Genomic DNA, 20427 nt, shown 5'->3' on the forward strand with positions numbered 1-20427 from the left:
ATCTAACATAATAGTGTGAGAGTCCAGTTCGTAGTGGATCTAGTTAATAGTGTGAGAGTCCAGTCCATAGTGGATCTAACATAATAGTGTGAGAGTCCAGTCCATAGTGGATCTAACATAATAGTGTGAGAGTCCAGTCCGTAGTGGATCTAACATAATAGTGTGAGAGTCCAGTCCGTAGTGGATCTAACATAATAATGTGAGAGTCCAGTCCGTAGTGGATCTAGTTAATAGTGTAGTTAATAGTGTGAGAGTCCAGTCCATATTCTACTGAGGTAGCATCTCTAACTGTTACCGGTAGAACATTCCAGAGTACTGGAGCTATATAGAAAGCGGGCTTTTGTGCGTGTCTTCTACGGGCTGGTTCTCTGTCATGTACTAATAGGAACTGTTCTTGTTGGTCATGTTGCACAGGGATGTCTTTGAGTGACGGACCAGGGGCCAGAGTTGACAGCAAGCTGTTTTTATGTGTAGCAAAGTTCATGCTGCAGTTTGTTGAGTCAGGACACAGAACAAACTGCAACAAGTCAAACACAGCATCAGCAGCTTCTCTATATTTTTATGGATAAATGTTCGTCGTCGAGACGTTTGTTGCCATATTACGCAAAGTTGTTTTTTTTAAAATCTGATTTTGTTGTCCGTTTTTTCTCCCTAGCATTAACTTGCTGAGTTCCTGTAATTGAAGGTCAGGACTGTGTCTCCTGTGCACTGTGGAGGCTCATAACTCTAATTTTGGCTTGTGACTTAAAGCGTTACAAAAAGTATCTTCAAAGTACTCATTAGTTGGGGTTATCGCTGTACAGTGTTCCCTGTTTTAACGCTGGGGTTACGTTCCAAAAAATACCAGCTTTAAGTGAAATCCGTGTAGTAGAAGTAGATTTTTTTTTTGCCCCGTTTTTTATGTTTTCGTTCATTATATATATTTTCTGTTTACACTATATGTTGTTTCATTTACAATATATGTTTTTTCGTTTCTTGTACATGTTTTAAGTACTGTAAAACCACACACTTTATGAACTTTTCTTAGACAGACATTAACATTTTCTCACATTTCTCTCGTTTAAGCACTCTCAAAGTTCAAACCTTAGTGAATTTAAAATAATAAGTACAGTACTGTGGAGGTTGCCCTCTAGTGGGTTCTTCAGATCACCACACACTTGCACGAGAGCCCGGTATTCAGGGTTCAACAATGTCTTTCATTGTGTCGTCTTTCTGGTCTTCTCTCTCTCGCAATGTCCAGCGTCTGTGTCCGCTCACCAGCACCGACTCCAACAACGTGTCTCGGTCCGGCTGCTGCTAATAAAGGCAACAGGTCAGAATCAGAGATTAGATAACCAGCCCCAGCTGGGTAATCTACTCACCTGCCGTTGGCTTCGAGGCCGATCCTTGCAAACCCCGCTCCGCGGCAGGCCCGCAGACCACGCCGCCCTCCACAAGTACACTACTGTATTAAAGAATGAAACCAAAGATCAAAACCTGTTTTTTAGGGCTGGAGAATGTTTTTACCTATAAATAAGCCCGGGTTTTATCATAAAGCCTGCAGCATTTCCACACATAACCAGAGTCACACCATCTTTTTGGGCCTAAAAGTTATGCGCTTTAGGCTTGGTCCTGCATTATAAAGGTGCGAGAGGGCATTTGTTTCCAAAATAAGTCCATATTAAAATCTTCTTCAGTAGAGATGTCCGATAATGGCTTCTTTGCCAATATTCCGATATTGTCCAACTCTTAATTACCGATTCCTAATTTTGTTGTGATGCCGCGCTGGATGCATTAAACAATGTAAAAAGGTTTTTCAAAATAAATCAACTCAAGTTATGGAAAAAAATGCCAACATGGCACTGCCATATTTATTATTGAAGTCACAAAGTCCATAATTTTTTTTAACATGCCTCAAAACAGCAGCTTGGAATTTGGGACATGCTCTCCCTGAGAGAGCATGAGGAGGTTGAGGTGGGCGGGGTTGAGGTGGGGGTAGGAGGTAGCGGGGGGTGTATATTGTAGCGTCCCGGAAGAGTTAGTGCTGCAAGGGGTTGTGGGTATTTATTCTGTTGTGTTTATGTTGTGTTACGGTGCGGATGTTCTCCCGAAATGTGTTTGTCATTCTTGTTTGGTGTGGGTTCACAGTGTGGCGCATATTTGTAACAGTGTTAAAGTTGTTTATACGGTCACCCTCAGTGTGACCTGTATGGCTGTTGACCAATTAAGCCTTGCATTCACTTGTGTGTGTGAAAAGCCGTAGATATTATGTGATTGGGCCGGCACGCAAAGGCAGGGCCTTTAAGGTTTATTGGCGCTCTGTACTTTTCCCTACGTCCGTGTACACAGCGGCGTTTAAAAAAGTCATAAATGTTACTTTTTGAAACCGATACCGATAATTTTGAAACCGATACCGATAATTTCCGGTATTACATTTTAAAGCATTTATCGGCCGATATTATCGGCAGTCCGATATAACTGGACATCTCTATTCTTCAGGATTATTTCCCCCACCACAGTATGCATTCTGTAGTGTAGTGTAGTGAAGATTGATTGACTACAGTCCCTTAGCCAATCAGGATGCAGAACACAATGCGTATTCATACACTAAAAAAATAACACACAAAAATAATCTGTGTAACAGGGAGGCCGTGTAAAGTGAACCGTGTTGTAGTGAGGGAAAACGGCACTGCTGGGTTTTATGCTATGTAATATCTTGTTTGACTTCAGCATGTGGTCAACAACTTGTTTCTCTCCAGCCGTGTGGTCAGGGTCTGCCACCAGGAAGCGTGCAGTCGCTACCCAAGAGGACCATGATGGACAAGAGCAACGGTGCCCCCGCCGGTGCCACGGTCTTCAACCCCAACATGTTCCACTACCAGCAGGCCCTGACGAGCATGCAACTTCAGCAGCCCACCTTCATCCCCACTGGTGAGTGTCTGCACATCTTCTGACTAACTACACATTACATTGAATTATACTAACTGCACATTCCATTTAATTATACACTGGAAATAGCTCCCTTTATTTACTGTACTTACTTCTAATGTTTTAATTAACATTGTAACGAGGGCTGGAATGCATTAAATAGATCATTTCAATAACACGTGATTACTCAAAATAATCATGTATATACGCAGATTATACATGCAAATTTGCGTGGTAGCAATAAATATCACCAATGTGATAGTTTCACACTACTTCCTTTGGAAAAACTCTTTCTTTGCTTCGGACCTGCATCCACCCTGATACATACTTGGTAGCAGCGTCATGTTTGTAGCACAATTTAAGAACATTTCTTGCTAGTGTCTGCTATTCAACATCAGCATAGCCATCAGAGACCTAAACATGACACATCACACATGCATGCATACAACATGATACATCGCACATGCATGCATACAACATGATACATCACACATGCATGCATACAACATGGTACATCGCACATGCATGCATACAACATGATACATCACACATGCATGCATACAACATGATACATCACACATGCATGCATACAACATGATACATCATACATGCATGCATACAACATGATACATCGCACATGCATGCATACAACATGATACGTCACACATGCATGCATACAACATGATGCATCGCACATGCATGCATACAACATGATACATCACACATGCATGCATACAACATGATACATCACACATGCATGCATACAACATGATACATCACACATGCATGCATACAACATGATACATCACACATGCATGCATACAACATGATACATCACACATGCATGCATACAACATGACACATCACACATGCATGCATACAACATGATACATCACACATGCATGCATACAACATGATGCATCACACATGCATGCATACAACATGATACATCACACATGCATGCATACAACATGATACATCACACATGCATGCATACAACATGATACATCACACATGCATGCATACAACATGATACCCCACACATGCATGCATACAACATGATACATCACACATGCATGCATACAACATGATACATCACACATGCATGCATACAACATGATACCCCACACATGCATGCATACAACATGATACATCACACATGCATGTATACAACATGATACATCACACATGCATGCATACAACATGATACATCACACATGCATGCATACAACATGATACATCACACATGCATGCATACAACATGATACATCACACATGCATGCATACAACATGATACCCCACACATGCATGCATACAACATGATACATCACACATGCATGCATACAACATGATACATCACACATGCATGCATACAACATGATGCATCGCACATGCATGCATACAACATGATACATCACACATGCATGCATACAACATGATACCCCGCACATGCATGCATACAACATGATATATCACACATGCATGCATACAACATGATACATCACACATGCATGCATACAACATGATGCATCGCACATGCATGCATACAACATGATACATCACACATGCATGCATACAACATGATGCATCACACATGCATGCATACAACATGATACATCACACATGCATGCATACAACATGATGCATCACACATGCATGCATACAACATGATACATCACACATGCATGCATACAACATGATACATCACACATGCATGCATACAACATCATACATCACACATGCATGCATACAACATGATACATCACACATGCATGCATACAACATCATACATCACACATGCATGCATACAACATGATACATCGCACATGCATGCATACAACATGATACATCACACATGCATTCATACAACATGATACATCGCACATGCATGCATACAACATGATGCATCACACATGCATGCATACAACATGATGCATCACACATGCATGCATACAACATGATACATCACACATGCATGCATACAACATGATACATCACACATGCATGCATACAACATGATACCCCACACATGCATGCATACAACATGATACATCACACATGCATGCATACAACATCATACATCACACATGCATGCATACAACATGATACATCGCACATGCATGCATACAACATGATACATCACACATGCATGCATACAATATGATACATCGCACATGCATGCATACAACATGATACATCACACATGCATGCATACAACATGATACATCATACATGCATGCATACAACATGATACATCGCACATGCATGCATACAACATGATACATCACACATGCATGCATACAACATGATACATCACACATGCATGCATACAACATGATGCATCACACATGCATGCATACAACATGATACATCACACATGCATGCATACAACATGATACATCCCACATGCATGCAAACAACATGATACATCACACATGCATGCATACAACATGATGCATCACACATGCATGCATACAACATGATACATCACACATGCATGCATACAACATGATACATCACACATGCATGCATACAATCTTGATACATCACACATGCATGCATACAACATGATACATCACACATGCATTCATACAACATGATACATCACACATGCATACATACAACTTGATGCATCACACATGCATGCATACAACATGATACATCACACATGCATGCATACAACATGATACATCACACATGCATGCATACAACATGATACATCACACATGCATGCATACAACATGATACATCACACATGCATACATACAACATGATACATCACACATGCATGCATACAACTTGATGCATCACACATGCATGCATACAACATGATACATCACACATGCATGCATACAACATGATACATCACACATGCATGCATACAACATGATACATCACACATGCATGCATACAACATGATACATCACACATGCATGTATACAACATGATACATGCATGCATACAACATGATACATCACAATTTCCAGTTTCTCTATTCAACATGTTGGAAAAGGAGTAGGAAGAAGTAGAGCTTATTTAATCCTACCCCTTTTCTTTTACATAACAGTTGCTAAAACTTTTGTTCACTTCCTGTTCTCAATTTATTCCCAATATACTCCATAAGTAATAACATTAAAAATGAATAAATAATAATTACTGAAGTAAGTTATATTTGATATGGTGAGATAAATAAGATGATCAATAAATTCAGAATATTTATCATGGTTCTTCTTCTTTGTATTTTGTAAACACTTGAAATTTGAAGAGTTTCTTGAAGTGGATCATATTAGTACATTGTTTGATTTCTTTACTTAATCCATTCCATCATTTAATTCCACCTACTGATATACTGAAGGTCTTAAAAGTTGTACGTGCGTACAAATGTGGCCCCAAAGTGGCCTCAACGACACATCCATTTTCTACCGCTTGTCCCTTTCGGGGTCGCGGGGGGTGCTGGAGCCTATCTCAGCTGAATTCGGGTGGAAGACAGTAATACATTTGGGAGGGTTGTAATCTTTTTATGTCTGTTAAGTAGAGGAAACATCAGAGTGGATCTATGTTAGATTTATTTTTCAACTCACATGTAAACAAATACACCACCGCCTCAATTCCGGTCTTTCAACAATGACTATTTCTTCGGAATCAAAATATATAGTCATATATTACATATAGACTATTATTTGTGCACTATTGACTAGTGATGCAGCGAAAATGTGGTCGTCTTAAATAGAAAGCGAAAGCGGATGTTGTGATGAAGTATCCATTTTCACTGGTGACTGCGTCTTTTCAGGTGCACACGAGTGACGTAGCCCGCTTAAAGCTGACGAAAAAATCGCATTGGGGGTTGCATTCAGGTTGCATTGCGCTTCGACATTTGGACTGAATCTGATGCGAAAAGATCCAATTTGAAGCACTTTAGAGCGTTTAGACTGGCAAAAAAAACCCCATGGAAGGCATGAGAGGGCTCCATTTCAAAAAGAGAGGTAAAACAAAAGGAGCGAACAGAAGGACACATTCGTAATTAAATAACGTGACAACGTTGGACAAGCAGAAATGCACAGACCACTGCCGTTTACAGTACGTGCTGCGAAAAGATCAAATTTGAAGCACTTTGGAGCGTTTAGACTGGCAAAAAAAAAAACATGTAGGGCTCCACTTCAAAAAGAGAGGTAAAACAAAAGTAGCGAACAGAAGGAAACATTTGTAATTAAATAACGTGACAACGTTGGACAAGCAGAAATGCACTGACCACTGCCGTGCTGCGAAAAGATCAAATTTGAAGCACTTTGGAGCGTTTAGACTGGCAAAAAAAAAAAACATGGAGGGCACAGGAGGGCTCCATTTCAAAAAGAGAGGTAAAACAAAAGTAGCGAACAGAAGGAAACATTTGTAATTAAATAACGTGACAACGTTGGACAAGCAGAAATGCACAGACCACTGCCGTTTACAGTACGTGCTGCGAAAAGATCAAATTTGAAGCACTTTGAAGCGTTTAGACTGGCAAAAAAAAAAACATGGAGGGCTCCATTTCAAAAAGAGAGGTAAAACAAAAGTAGCGAACAGAAGGAAACATTTGTAATTAAATAACGTGACAACATTGGACAAGCAGAAATGCACTGACCACTGCCGTTTACGGTACGTGCTGCGAAAAGATCAAATTTGAAGCACTTTGGAGCGTTTAGACTGACAAAAAAACAAAACATGGCGGGCACAGGAGGGCTCCATTTCAAAAAGAGAGGTAAAACAAAAGTAGCGAACAGAAGGAAACATTTGTAATTAAATAACGTGACAACGTTGGACAAGCAGAAATGCACAGACCCCTGCCGTTTACGGTACGTGCTGCGAAAAGATCACATTTGAAGCACTTAGGAGCGTTTAGACTGGCAAAAAAAAAAAACATGGAGGGCTCCATTTCAAAAAGAGAGGTAAAACAAAAGTAGCGAACATAAGGAAACATTTGTAATTAAATAACGTGACAACGTTGGACAAGCAGAAATGCACAGACCCCTGCCGTTTACGGTACGTGCTGCGAAAAGATCACATTTGAAGCACTTTGGAGCGTTTAGACTGGCAAAAAAAACAAAACATGGAGGGCTCCATTTAAAAAAGAGAGGTAAAACAAAAGTAGCGTACAGAAGGAAACATTTGTAATTAAATAACGTGACAACGTTGGACAAGCAGAAATGCACAGACCACTGCCGTTTACGGTACGTGGTGCGAAAAGATCAAATTTGAAGCACTTTGGAGCGTTTAGACTGGCAAAAAAAAAAACACGGAGGGTTCCATTTAAAAAAGAGAGGTAAAACAAAAGTAGCAAACAGAAGGACACATTTGTAATTAAATAACATGACAACTTTGGACAAGCAGAAATGCACAGACCACTGCCGTTTACGGTACGTGCTGCAAAAAGATGAAATTTGAAGCACTTTGGAGCGTTTAGACTGGCAAAAAAAAAACCCATGGAGGGCTCCATTTCAAAAAGAGAGGTAAAACAAAAGGAGCGAACAGAAGGACACATTTGTAATTAAATAACGTGACAACGTTGGACAAGCAGAAATGCACAGACCACTGCCGTTTACGGTACGTGCTGCGCGCGTCAAGATAAAGTATTCCGATTTCAGGTATGCTGAGGGAAACGCACGTCATAATTGAATACATTTTTTTCCAGTGCCCGCGTACACGGTACCATTCCAATCCGAATTATGACCAAATTAAATCAATTGTGTCCATGTACACGTGGCTGATGAAGCGTGCTAGAAAGTATCAACATGTACCGCACGGTTGAATGGAAAAATGGAAAACTATGGATGTAAAGGGTAGGTGCTGGAAGTTTACACAGGAAGTGCTTCTTTTCACACATTTCTGTCATTAAGTGGGAAACAGGACTACTACTACTGTACATTATGTTACTAGTACTGTACATTATGTTACTAGTTGTCAGGTTCAAACACTGATGACATCTATTAAACAGACAAGAAGCAAGGAATCATGCAGAGACAGAGTTAAATTTGGCTAAGTGAGGAGAGACGCTTTGGGCTGTACTCTTAGTTACAGAACCAACCTACGCTCTAAGGTAAACAGTCCCACATGCTCCTCTATTTATTTGGGAGGTCCCTGGTTACATCACTGAGGCTGCTTCTGAAGGAAGGGTGGTAATCTCAGCAGCCCCAGCTAGACACAATATATGACTATTCATGAAATGCAAATGTGCTGACACTCGGGATATCGCCCTGTCTCTGCTCTGTCTGCGTCACGGCACTCGATGTTCGCCCTTGGCAGCCAGCAGGCCGGTTCTGGACACAAACACTGATACGAGACGATGTCCCTTTGCACAGATAGAAAAGTACAACTTCAGCACAATTGATAATAACTATAGCAACGGCCTTTAAGCATAAGAGTTGTGTGATAACTTACACATAATTATTCTAACACTGTACATGATGTTACTAGTAATGACACAGAGGCAAGCAAGTGGCTAAAAACATCAATCCTGTTGATTTAATGTCGGCCTTTCTTCATGTTCATGTCCATTTCTGAATACAATTGTCAGACACTGCAGTCTGGTCACATTGTATCACGTGTTTCCTTCCGTTTATCAGACAAAACGTGCCTTCCTTCGCCTTTCACTTTATTTGCGTGTGCTGTGAACACCGGTTCAAATTCACCCTGCCGACACCTGTGCCGTTGCCATGGTAACCATATCATCCCTGTCCCCCACCCTCTCCCCTCCCATCCCTCTTCCCGCATCTTCGTCCTCTTGTCTCTTGTCTGACCCGCCTGAATAAAAGTTCCCATGATGCACGGCGCCGCCGCTGTTTCGTCGGCCTCGGGCGCAGTCACCAATGTTCCTTTCGCCGAATCCGCCGCCTCCGATCAGGTTTGCACTTTTTCATTGAGCTCTGTGGACGTTTCCCGTTGTCATGTTGTGTGTGATCTGTGCTCACTTTCCATCTTTGCATCGCACATGTGAGCAAATGAGCACAATATTGAAATAAATGACAATCTGAGGGTCATTTTGCTGCGCTCTGTATACAGTAGGGGGTCCATGGAGGGCCCCATACAAACACATTGAAAGATGCTTTCATACATGTTGTTCATTTAAAGGGCAACCACACTTTTTTAGGATTTTTAATCAATCAATCAATCAATCAATCAATGTTTACTTATATAGCCCTATATCATGAGTGTCTCAAAGGGCTGCACAAACCACGACGACATCCTCGGTTCAGATCCCACATCAGGGCAAGAAAAATCTCAACCCAATTGGATGACAGTGAGAAACCTTGGAGGGGACCGCAGATGTGGGGACCCCCCCCCCGGGGAACTGGTGAAATGGATGTCGAGTGGACCTAACATAATAGTGTGAGAGTCCAGTCCATAGTGGATCTAACATAATAGTGTGAGAGTCCAGTCCATAGTGGATCTAACATAACAGTGTGAGAGTCCAGTCCATAGTGGATCTAACATAATAGTGTGAGAGTCCAGTCCATAGTGGATCTAACATAATAGTGTGAGAGTCCAGTCCATAGTGGATCTAACATAACAGTGTGAGAGTCCAGTCCATAGTGGATCTAACATAATAGTGTGAGAGTCCAGTCCATAGTGGATCTAACATAACAGTGTGAGAGTCCAGTCCATAGTGGATCTAACATAATAGTGTGAGAGTCCAGTCCATAGTGGATCTAACATAATAGTGTGAGAGTCCAGTCCATAGTGGATCTAACATAATAGTGTGAGAGTCCAGTCCATTGTGGATCTAACATAATAGTGAGAGTCCAGTCCATAGTGGATCTAACATAATATTGTGATAGTCCAGTCCATAGTGGATCTAACATAATAGTGAGAGAGTCCAGTCCATAGTAGATCTAACATAATATTGTGAAAGTCCAGTCCATGGTGGATCTAACATAATAGTGAGAGTCCAGTCCATAGTGGATCTAACATAATATTGTGAGAGTCCAGTCCATAGTGGATCTAACATAATAGTGTGAGAGTCCAGTCCATAGTGAATCTAACATAATAGTGAGAGTCCAGTCCATAGTGGATCTAACATAATATTGTGAGAGTCCAGTCCATAGTGGATCTAACATAATAGTGAGAGTCCAGTCCATAGTGGATCTAACATAATAGTGTGAGAGTCCAGTCCATGGTGGATCTAACTTAATAGTGAGAGTCCAGTCCATAGTGGATCTAACATAATATTGTGATAGTCCAGTCCATAGTGGATCTAACATAATAGTGAGAGAGTCCAGTCCATAGTAGATCTAACATAATATTGTGAAAGTCCAGTCCGTGGTGGATCTAACATAATAGTGTGAGAGTCCAGTCCATAGTGGATCTAACATAATAGTGAGAGTCCAGTCCATAGTGGATCTAACATAATATTGTGAGAGTCCAGTCCATAGTGGATCTAACATAATAGTGTGAGAGTCCAGTCCATAGTGGATCTAACATAATAGTGTGAGAGTCCAGTCCATAGTGGATCTAACATAATAGTGAGAGTCCAGTTTATAGTGGATCTAACATAATAGTGTGAGAGTCCAGTCCATTGTGGATCTAACATAATAGTGAGAGTCCAGTCCATAGTGGATCTAACATAATATTGTGATAGTCCAGTCCATAGTGGATCTAACATAATAGTGAGAGAGTCCAGTCCATAGTAGATCTAACATAATATTGTGAAAGTCCAGTCCATGGTGGATCTAACATAATAGTGAGAGTCCAGTCCATAGTGGATCTAACATAATATTGTGAGAGTCCAGTCCATAGTGGATCTAACATAATAGTGTGAGAGTCCAGTCCATAGTGAATCTAACATAATAGTGAGAGTCCAGTCCATAGTGGATCTAACATAATATTGTGAGAGTCCAGTCCATAGTGGATCTAACATAATAGTGAGAGTCCAGTCCATAGTGGATCTAACATAATAGTGTGAGAGTCCAGTCCATAGTGGATCTAACATAATAGTGAGAGTCCAGTCCATAGTGGATCTAACATAATAGTGAGAGTCCAGTTTATAGTGGATCTAACATAATAGTGTGAGAGTCCAGTCCATTGTGGATCTAACATAATAGTGAGAGTCCAGTCCATAGTGGATCTAACATAATATTGTGATAGTCCAGTCCATAGTGGATCTAACATAATAGTGAGAGAGTCCAGTCCATAGTAGATCTAACATAATATTGTGAAAGTCCAGTCCATGGTGGATCTAACATAATAGTGAGAGTCCAGTCCATAGTGGATCTAACATAATATTGTGAGAGTCCAGTCCATAGTGGATCTAACATAATAGTGTGAGAGTCCAGTCCATAGTGAATCTAACATAATAGTGAGAGTCCAGTCCATAGTGGATCTAACATAATATTGTGAGAGTCCAGTCCATAGTGGATCTAACATAATAGTGAGAGTCCAGTCCATAGTGGATCTAACATAATAGTGTGAGAGTCCAGTCCATAGTGGATCTAACATAATAGTGAGAGTCCAGTCCATAGTGGATCTAACATAATAGTGAGAGTCCAGTTTATAGTGGATCTAACATAATAGTGTGAGAGTCCAGTCCATAGTGGATCTAACATAATAGTGAGAGTCCAGTCCATAGTGGATCTAACATAATATTGTGAGAGTCCAGTCCATAGTGAATCTAACATAATAGTGAGAGTCCAGTCCATAGTGGATCTAACATAATATTGTGAGAGTCCAGTCCATAGTGGATCTAACATAATAGTGAGAGTCCAGTCCATAGTGGATCTAACATAATAGTGTGAGAGTCCAGTCCATAGTGGATCTAACATAATAGTGAGAGTCCAGTCCATAGTGGATCTAACATAATAGTGAGAGTCCAGTTTATAGTGGATCTAACATAATAGTGTGAGAGTCCAGTCCATAGTGGATCTAACATAATATTGTGAGAGTCCAGTCCATAGTTTTTGCCTATCCACCTATATAATTTTGCCTATCGTTCACAATACTTATTAAGAAGACATACGTATTTTTTTTTCTTCTTCATTTTAACATGTAAAAATCGTCTCGTTGTAGGTTTGCTAGCGATGTAGCTAATGTGAGCAATACATTCTAACTCTGAATCGCTTTAAAAATATATTTTAAAAAAACTTCAGCAATACTTCATTTACCTGTATAAAAAAAGTGTAGAAACATTATTATTGTAAAAGACATTTATATTGTAGTCACACATGGGCATGCTACGGTATTAGCCGTGAGCTAGCTACGGCAAGAGATAAGCTTGCGCCTTTGTCAGCACCCGAATCGCGTTTGAGTTTCTGATAGGACACCAGTCTGTACTGAGTGAAAAACATGCACAATCATATTACAGTATCTGTAAAGTATTATTTCAAGTTTTGACGTGCTGCGTGTATCATGATCAACATTAAATTGACTCACTTGATGGACAGTCGTGTGTTTGGTCCAGCTGTTTCCAGTTGATTTTGGGTAAGCGCTCCATTTCTGTCGGCATAGCTCGGCTCCAAGTTCCATATTTACAGCGTCAAGTAACGCCGACTTCATTCCCTCAGCTTCCGTCTGCTCCAACGTTTTACCCTCTCTTCGTACTCGCTTCTATAAGCAGCAGTTCATCCTCTGTATATTCAGCTTCAAAAAGATAAGTTTGTGAATTCTCATTTGTCCAAAAATAGTTGTTGTCTGTAACCAAGTCTGCCATGATTAGAACACACTCACGTTTGTTTTTTCGGACTTAGGAACACACATTTGTTGTCGGAAGTTGGACTCAGAAGTGCGCTGCTATGGAAACGGAAATAAATGCGCCGAGGAACTTATTTCCGGCAATGCTTAAAATGACCAAAATATGGTAAATATTGCGCATATTACATATTGTTATGAAGGTGTCTGTTACTACATTTTATATATACTTGCAGTGTGTATATTGTACATATTACATATTGTTATGAAGGTGTCTGTTACTACATTATATATATACTTGCAGTGTGTATATTGTACATATTACATATTGTTATGAAGGTGTCTGTTACTACATTATATATATACTTGCATTGTGTATATTGTACATATTACATATTGTTATGAAGGTGTCTGTTACTACAATATATATATACTTGCAGTGTGTATATTGTACATTTTATATATTGTTATGAAGGTGTCTGTTACTACATTATATATATATATATATATATATATATATATACTTGCAGTGTGTATATTGTACATATTACATATTGTTATGAAGGTGTCTGTTACTACAATATATATATACTTGCAGTGTGTATATTGTACATATTACATATTGTTATGAAGGTGTCTGTTACTACATTATATATATACTTGCAGTGTGTATATTGTACATATTACATATTGTTATGAAGGTGTCTGTTACTACATTAAATATATATACTTGCGGTGTGTATATTGTACATATTACATATTGTTATGAAGGTGTCTGTTACTACATTATATATTTACTTGCAGTGTGTATATTGTACATATTACATATTGTTATGAAGGTGTCTGTTACTACATTATATTAGGGCTGTCAAATGATTAAAATTTTTAATCAGATTAATCACAGCTTAAAAATTAATTAATCATGATTAATCACCATTCGAACTATGTCCAAAATATGCCATTAACTGTATATTTTTGTGGGAATTGAAAGATAAATGACAGAAGACATGTGCATTTAACATATGTATGCATGTTTATTTTAATAACATCCTGTTTTTTACAATGACATTTCCTCGTCAAAATAGGAAAACAAAATAGGATGGCGTCTCTTATTTAAATGAAACTGAAATAGTAAAACAAAATAGGATGGTGTCTCCTTCTGTAACACACTAGCCATCTTGGCCATTTCTCTTCAACAAAGGAAAAACAAAGAGATTTCTCTTTTTTATCAAACCAAAAGAACATGGCCTACACAATTACATGTGGCCCGCTTCTCTATTCATCCTTTAGCCAGTTACTGAGGCAAACCAATTTGTCCACATTTTCTGAGAGTAAAGCTGACCGCTTCTTTTGCACAATGTGACCGGCAAGTGAGAAGAGTCTTTCACAGGGAACTGAGGATGCAGGAGTGGCTAGATATTTCCGAGCCAACGGAGCCAGCTTGTCATGGGCTCCTGCATGAGATGACCACCACTGCAAGGGACAGTCCGTCATTTCAATGGTGGGCTCTGCTCTGTACCTGTGTAAGGCTCTGTCAGGCTGTACCTCTTCATCTGATTCTGAATCTGAGCCCAGCTGTAGAAGAAGGTTCATTTTCTTCTTGGGTGGCCCATCTTCAGTAGTGTGTGAAGGTCTTCCAGGTGATTCACGCAGAAGGCCTCCAAGTTTGGTCCACACCTCCTCTCTGTCTGCCTTGGGCACACTTTTCAAGTCCTTAAAACGTGGGTCCAGTGCGGTTGCAATCTTGAGCCATGCATTGTTGGTGTGTTCTTGGCGGGAGCCTAGGTCGTCTTTGAATTTGGTCTTAAATCTAATCATGTATGCAGGGTCCTCATCAGAAGTTTCCATTACACGGTGTAAGTGGCAGAGGGCAGGTAGTACCACTGAGCAGGAGACGTAGGCCTCCCCACCCAGGATCTGAGTCACATACCTGCAGTGGAAAACACACACACACACACACACACAGAGAAAGAGACACAGAGACAGATACACACACACACACACACACACACACACACAGACACAGAGACAGATACACACACACACACACACACACACACACACACACACACACACACAGAGACAGACAGACACACACACACACACACACACACACAGACAGACAGATACACACACACACACACACACACAGCCACAGACAGACACACACACACACACAGACAGATACACACACACACACACACAGACAGACAGACACAGACAGACAGACACACACACACACACACACAGACAGACACACACAGACAGACAGACACACACACACACACACACAGACAGACAGACACAGACAGACAGACACACACACACACACACACAGACAGACACACACAGACAGACACACACACACACAGAGACAGACACACACACACACACACACACACACACACACACACACACACACACAGAGAGAGAGAGAGAGAGAGAGAGAAGGAGAAAGACTCAAGTAAATTACTTGAATGCAAGTTGTTACATTTAATAGTAGATTAACGTTTGGTTTAATAATTTAATTTCAGCCTACAATGAATTTCCACATTATATGATGGAAGGCTTACCGGCAGGGCTCTAGAAGGGTCTCCAGTCTCTGGAGTTTATCCCATTCTGCTGGCGTCAGCATGACGAGATTATGCTGCTGTTGATCCAGGGTTGCTTTTATTGCTGCTTGATTGGGGATGATGCGTTTGACCATTTCAAGTGTGGAATTCCACCGCGTTGGAACGTCTTGGATCAGTGGCTCCTGCTGCTGTCCGAGTTTCACCTGCTCTGCATTCAGCTCCGTTAAGTTTGCCGGGCTGTGTTTAAAATGTCCCACAATCTTGCGACACTTGGCTAATGCAGGAACAAATCCGCTGTCAGCGAGACTCACAGTGATGCTTCTCTGTATGACGTGCGCGATACAGGGCATATGCTCGTATGGTAGAATACGAGCCGCAGCAATCATATTGCGTGCACTGTCAGTCCCAATGGTTGTAACTTTTCTTTCAATTTCCCACTTGCATGCCACAGTTTGAAACTGTTCTGCACATGCCTCTGCAAAGTGGCGTTCTTCCGTTTTCATTATAGTTAGCGCAAAGGACTGCAATTCCCATGCTTTAGTTATTAAATGTGCAGTTACTCCCAAGTAATTTGTGTTACTCACTGACGTCCAGTGGTCTCCTGTCAGGGCGACATATTCCGCTTGAGCTAAAGCCGCCTCTTTTTTCCCCTTTTCTGTTTCATAGAGTGCGTGGATACTTTTCATTATTGTGCCTCTGCATGGTGGCTTGTAGGATGTATCGAGGGACGCCACTTTCAAAACATCAGCGAAGCCCTTATCTTCAACAATGCAAATCGGTCTACAGTCCTTTGCGACCCATTTGGCAATTGTGTTAGTTAATTTATCCGAGTTGGACTTGCTTACTGGTCTGCGTTCACTCAGGGTTGTCTGACGCAAGCCAGGTGTAGCACTGGAAGCCCCCACAAATGCATGTTTAGCGTTGAGATGGTATTTAAGGCTTGAACAGGTTCGGTGAAACTGAAACTCTCTGTTGCAGTGCGTACAAATGACTGTCTGTTTATTTATTGTTCCATCTTTGTTCTTCTTAAACTTAAATCCCTCCAGAGGGCCAACCTGTTCGTCTTGCTCCATGTTGCTGCTCCGTTCAGTGTCGGGAGGAATTATGGGAAGTATGGGTGGAGGGATTCTGCGCATGCGTTAATTACGTTAAAAAATTTAACGTAATTAATTCCAAAAATTAATTAACGCCGTTAACGCGATAATTTTGACAGCCCTACATTATATATATACTTGCAGTGTGTATATTGTACATATTACATATTGTTATGAAGGTGTCTGTTACTACATTATATATATATACTTGCAGTGTGTATATTGTACATATTACATATTGTTATGAAGGTGTCTGTTACTACAATATATATATACTTGCAGTGTGTATATTGTACATATTATATATTGTTATGAAGGTGTCTGTTACTACATTATATATATATATATATACTTGCAGTGTGTATATTGTACATATTACATATTGTTATGAAGGTGTCTGTTACTACATTATATATATATACTTGCAGTGTGTATATTGTACATATTACATATTGTTATGAAGGTGTCTGTTACTACATTAAATATATATACTTGCGGTGTGTATATTGTACATATTACATATTGTTATGAAGGTGTCTGTTACTACATTATATATATACTTGCAGTGTGTATATTGTACATATTACATATTGTTATGAAGGTGTCTGTTACTACATTAAATATATATACTTGCGGTGTGTATATTGTACATATTACATATTGTTATGAAGGTGTCTGTTACTACATTATATATATACTTGCAGTGTGTTTATTGTACATATTACATATTGTTATGAAGGTGTCTGTTACTACATAATATATAGCAGTTCATTCGTGCCACTACTGAGGACAAGCGGTATAGAAAAAGGATGGATACTGAACAACTATGATGGTGGCTCCCCTGAGATGTTTATCTGTCTGAACTCCAATCTCCTCCTCTTCTGTCTTCCAGTAGAACCTTCTGAGCTTCTGACGCCAGAGCCAGTGGAGCTGCAGTGCGTGCCCATGGAAACACACCTCTGCCCGGTCCCCAAACTGCTGATGGCGGCTCCGGTGGCGCTCAATTCAGTAAGCCTTTCCCGACACGCCAGTTAAGGTCCCCACAGTCAGGTGCGGTGCGGCGACGCCGGCGCTCCGTGCTTCTAAGGGCGCCCGCCCGGGAGGCTCTAGAGCCGCCATGTTCCTACAGCCATACATACCGACACCTTAAAGTGCACACACCACATGCACGCAAACTTACATCAACTACACAAATGAAGACACACAAAGAAAAGACCCTTTATGGGTTGGACTCATCTCATAAGGCAGCCCAACCTTTGACTGTTCCAAAGTCAGAAGCTAGTTCTGGAAGAAGAAGAAGAAGAAGAAGAAGAATAGTTGAATGGCTTCACCACCATGACATGTTTACAGGTGGAACCTCCTTGAAGTGTTTGCTTTGTCCTACGTGGGCCACTTGGTTGTGCCTTGGTTTCAGCTGCGGAGGAGACTTGGAAGCAACATAAAAAGTCCAAAATGAACATTTGATGAAGGCAAACGACAACGTTTGTATTGTCAGTCTTCAAAATCCAAACTAATTGAATCCCAACTCAATGACAAAAAATGCTGATATCAGTTTGGACTTAAAACCTGGTCTCTATTTGGTTTAACAGTTCCAGTGCAACCTCCAAATCAAGACTGTCAAAGTTTTACTTTAACTAATAACTTCTTTTTAACACATCTGTATGGCAGTTAAGAATGTTACAATATCACTGAAAACATCACCTGTGCAGTTAATACAGACTTTTAAGACCCGGGAACAGATTTGTTATACAGTGGTACCTTGCTTTTCAGCCCAAATCGTACAAAAACCGAAGCAGTTGTTCCTATAATCACCGACGTGTGGTATTTCCTTCTGGTGACGTTGCGGAATGATACGCGCAGGGTTTCCCCAAACATATTTGATTGTGACGCTGCGCCACAGCTACATCGGTGGTGGTGGATTTCAATAGTCGTTTTCTGACTGTAGGGACTTTTTGGAGTTCCTATAACCTTTTTAGTCCCCGGGCCGTTTTTCTTCGTGTTCCGACAATACGGGAGCTAGGGACTACACTTTGAAAATGAGGGTTTTGTGCGCGAAAACAAAATAAATGAATATAATGTCTTGCAGCGTCCAGAAGAAGGCACACAAAGTCTGACGCTCTTTTTATCTTTTATTGCCAATTTTAGCTAAGAACGGGCCAATTTCCTTTGTTAACGCACGTCTGCACCTTTCATTCTCAGACACACAACACTTCCTCATTCTCCACCAATGCGGTGTGTTCACAGACCATGGGAAAAATCAACATCATAACATACTAACATACACATTAAACTCAGCAAGTAGTTACAGTTGAAATGGATATATATATATATATATATATATATATATATATATATATATATATATATATATATATATATATATATATATATATATATATATATATATATATATATATATATATATATATATATTTATTAAATTTGGCCCAAACTTTGATCAACGGAACAGTGCTGCTAAAACCGAATGTTGTGATGATGTAATTCATACGCACGGGCTTGTCTGGATGGAAGGCAGCATGTCCGCGATGTGAACGTACTTTGATATATCAGAGATATAACCGAGGACGGCGACCTTAAAAATGTAAGATGGCAGTGGCGGCTTTAAAGGAGAGAAAGGCTCCAAGCAACGCAAAGCAGGTGTGACGTCAGGCTCTCTGCGGCTCGCTTTAGACATGGAGCGACAGAATTAAAGAGTCTCTAAACACGAGTACATTCTACAATAACACCAGAAATAGATAGTAGATGTGTTGCCAGTCGTTTTTTTGATACAAGAGATAGAAATAAAATAAAAGTGTGACTAAAAGGATTGAAGGAATCTCTAGGGAAAAAAAATGTCCACAAAGTACATTCTACAATAACACCAGAAATATATAGTACATGTGTTGCTGGTCGTTTTTTTGATAAAAGACATATAAAATAAAATAAAATTGTGACTAAAATAAAATAAAAGTGTGACTAAAAGGATTGGAGGAATCTCTAGGGAAAAAAGTACATTCTACAATAACACCAGAAATATATAGTAGATGTGTTGCCAGTCTTTTTTTGATAAAAGAGATAGAAATAAAATAAAAGTCTGACTAAAAGGATTGGAGGAATCTCTAGAAAAAAAGTACATTCTACAATAACACCAGAAATATATAGTAGATGTGTTGCCAGTCGTTTTTTGACAAAAGAGATAG

At 40.1% G+C, this 20427-nt stretch overlaps 2 protein-coding genes across 3 annotated transcripts in view; one reads left to right on the plus strand and one right to left on the minus strand.

The window, feature by feature from the left end:
• The window catches only part of mbnl3 (muscleblind-like splicing regulator 3), a 122396-nt gene extending 102857 nt beyond the window's left edge, over nt 1–19539 (plus strand). For both annotated transcript variants that reach the window (XM_062044255.1, XM_062044256.1), the window contains exons 6-7: nt 2739–2910; nt 18120–19539. In XM_062044255.1, coding sequence (XP_061900239.1) covers nt 2739–2910; nt 18120–18262 — 315 coding nt within the window. In that variant the 3' untranslated portion in view covers nt 18263–19539. The remainder of the gene's footprint in view (nt 1–2738; nt 2911–18119) is intronic.
• LOC133647737 (zinc finger BED domain-containing protein 4-like) lies at nt 14757–16440 on the minus strand. Its single transcript, XM_062043428.1, has 2 exons — nt 16134–16440; nt 14757–15490 (listed from the first exon to the last, which is right to left on the minus strand). Exons 1-2 carry the CDS (start codon nt 16265–16267, stop codon nt 14836–14838), a joined length of 789 nt encoding a protein of 262 aa, XP_061899412.1. The 5' UTR covers nt 16268–16440; the 3' UTR covers nt 14757–14835.
• Nucleotides 19540–20427: the final 888 nt, after the last annotated feature.

This window comes from Entelurus aequoreus, linkage group LG04, assembly GCF_033978785.1.
Source record: "Entelurus aequoreus isolate RoL-2023_Sb linkage group LG04, RoL_Eaeq_v1.1, whole genome shotgun sequence".
In the NCBI taxonomy this organism is placed as follows: Eukaryota; Metazoa; Chordata; class Actinopteri; order Syngnathiformes; family Syngnathidae; genus Entelurus; species Entelurus aequoreus.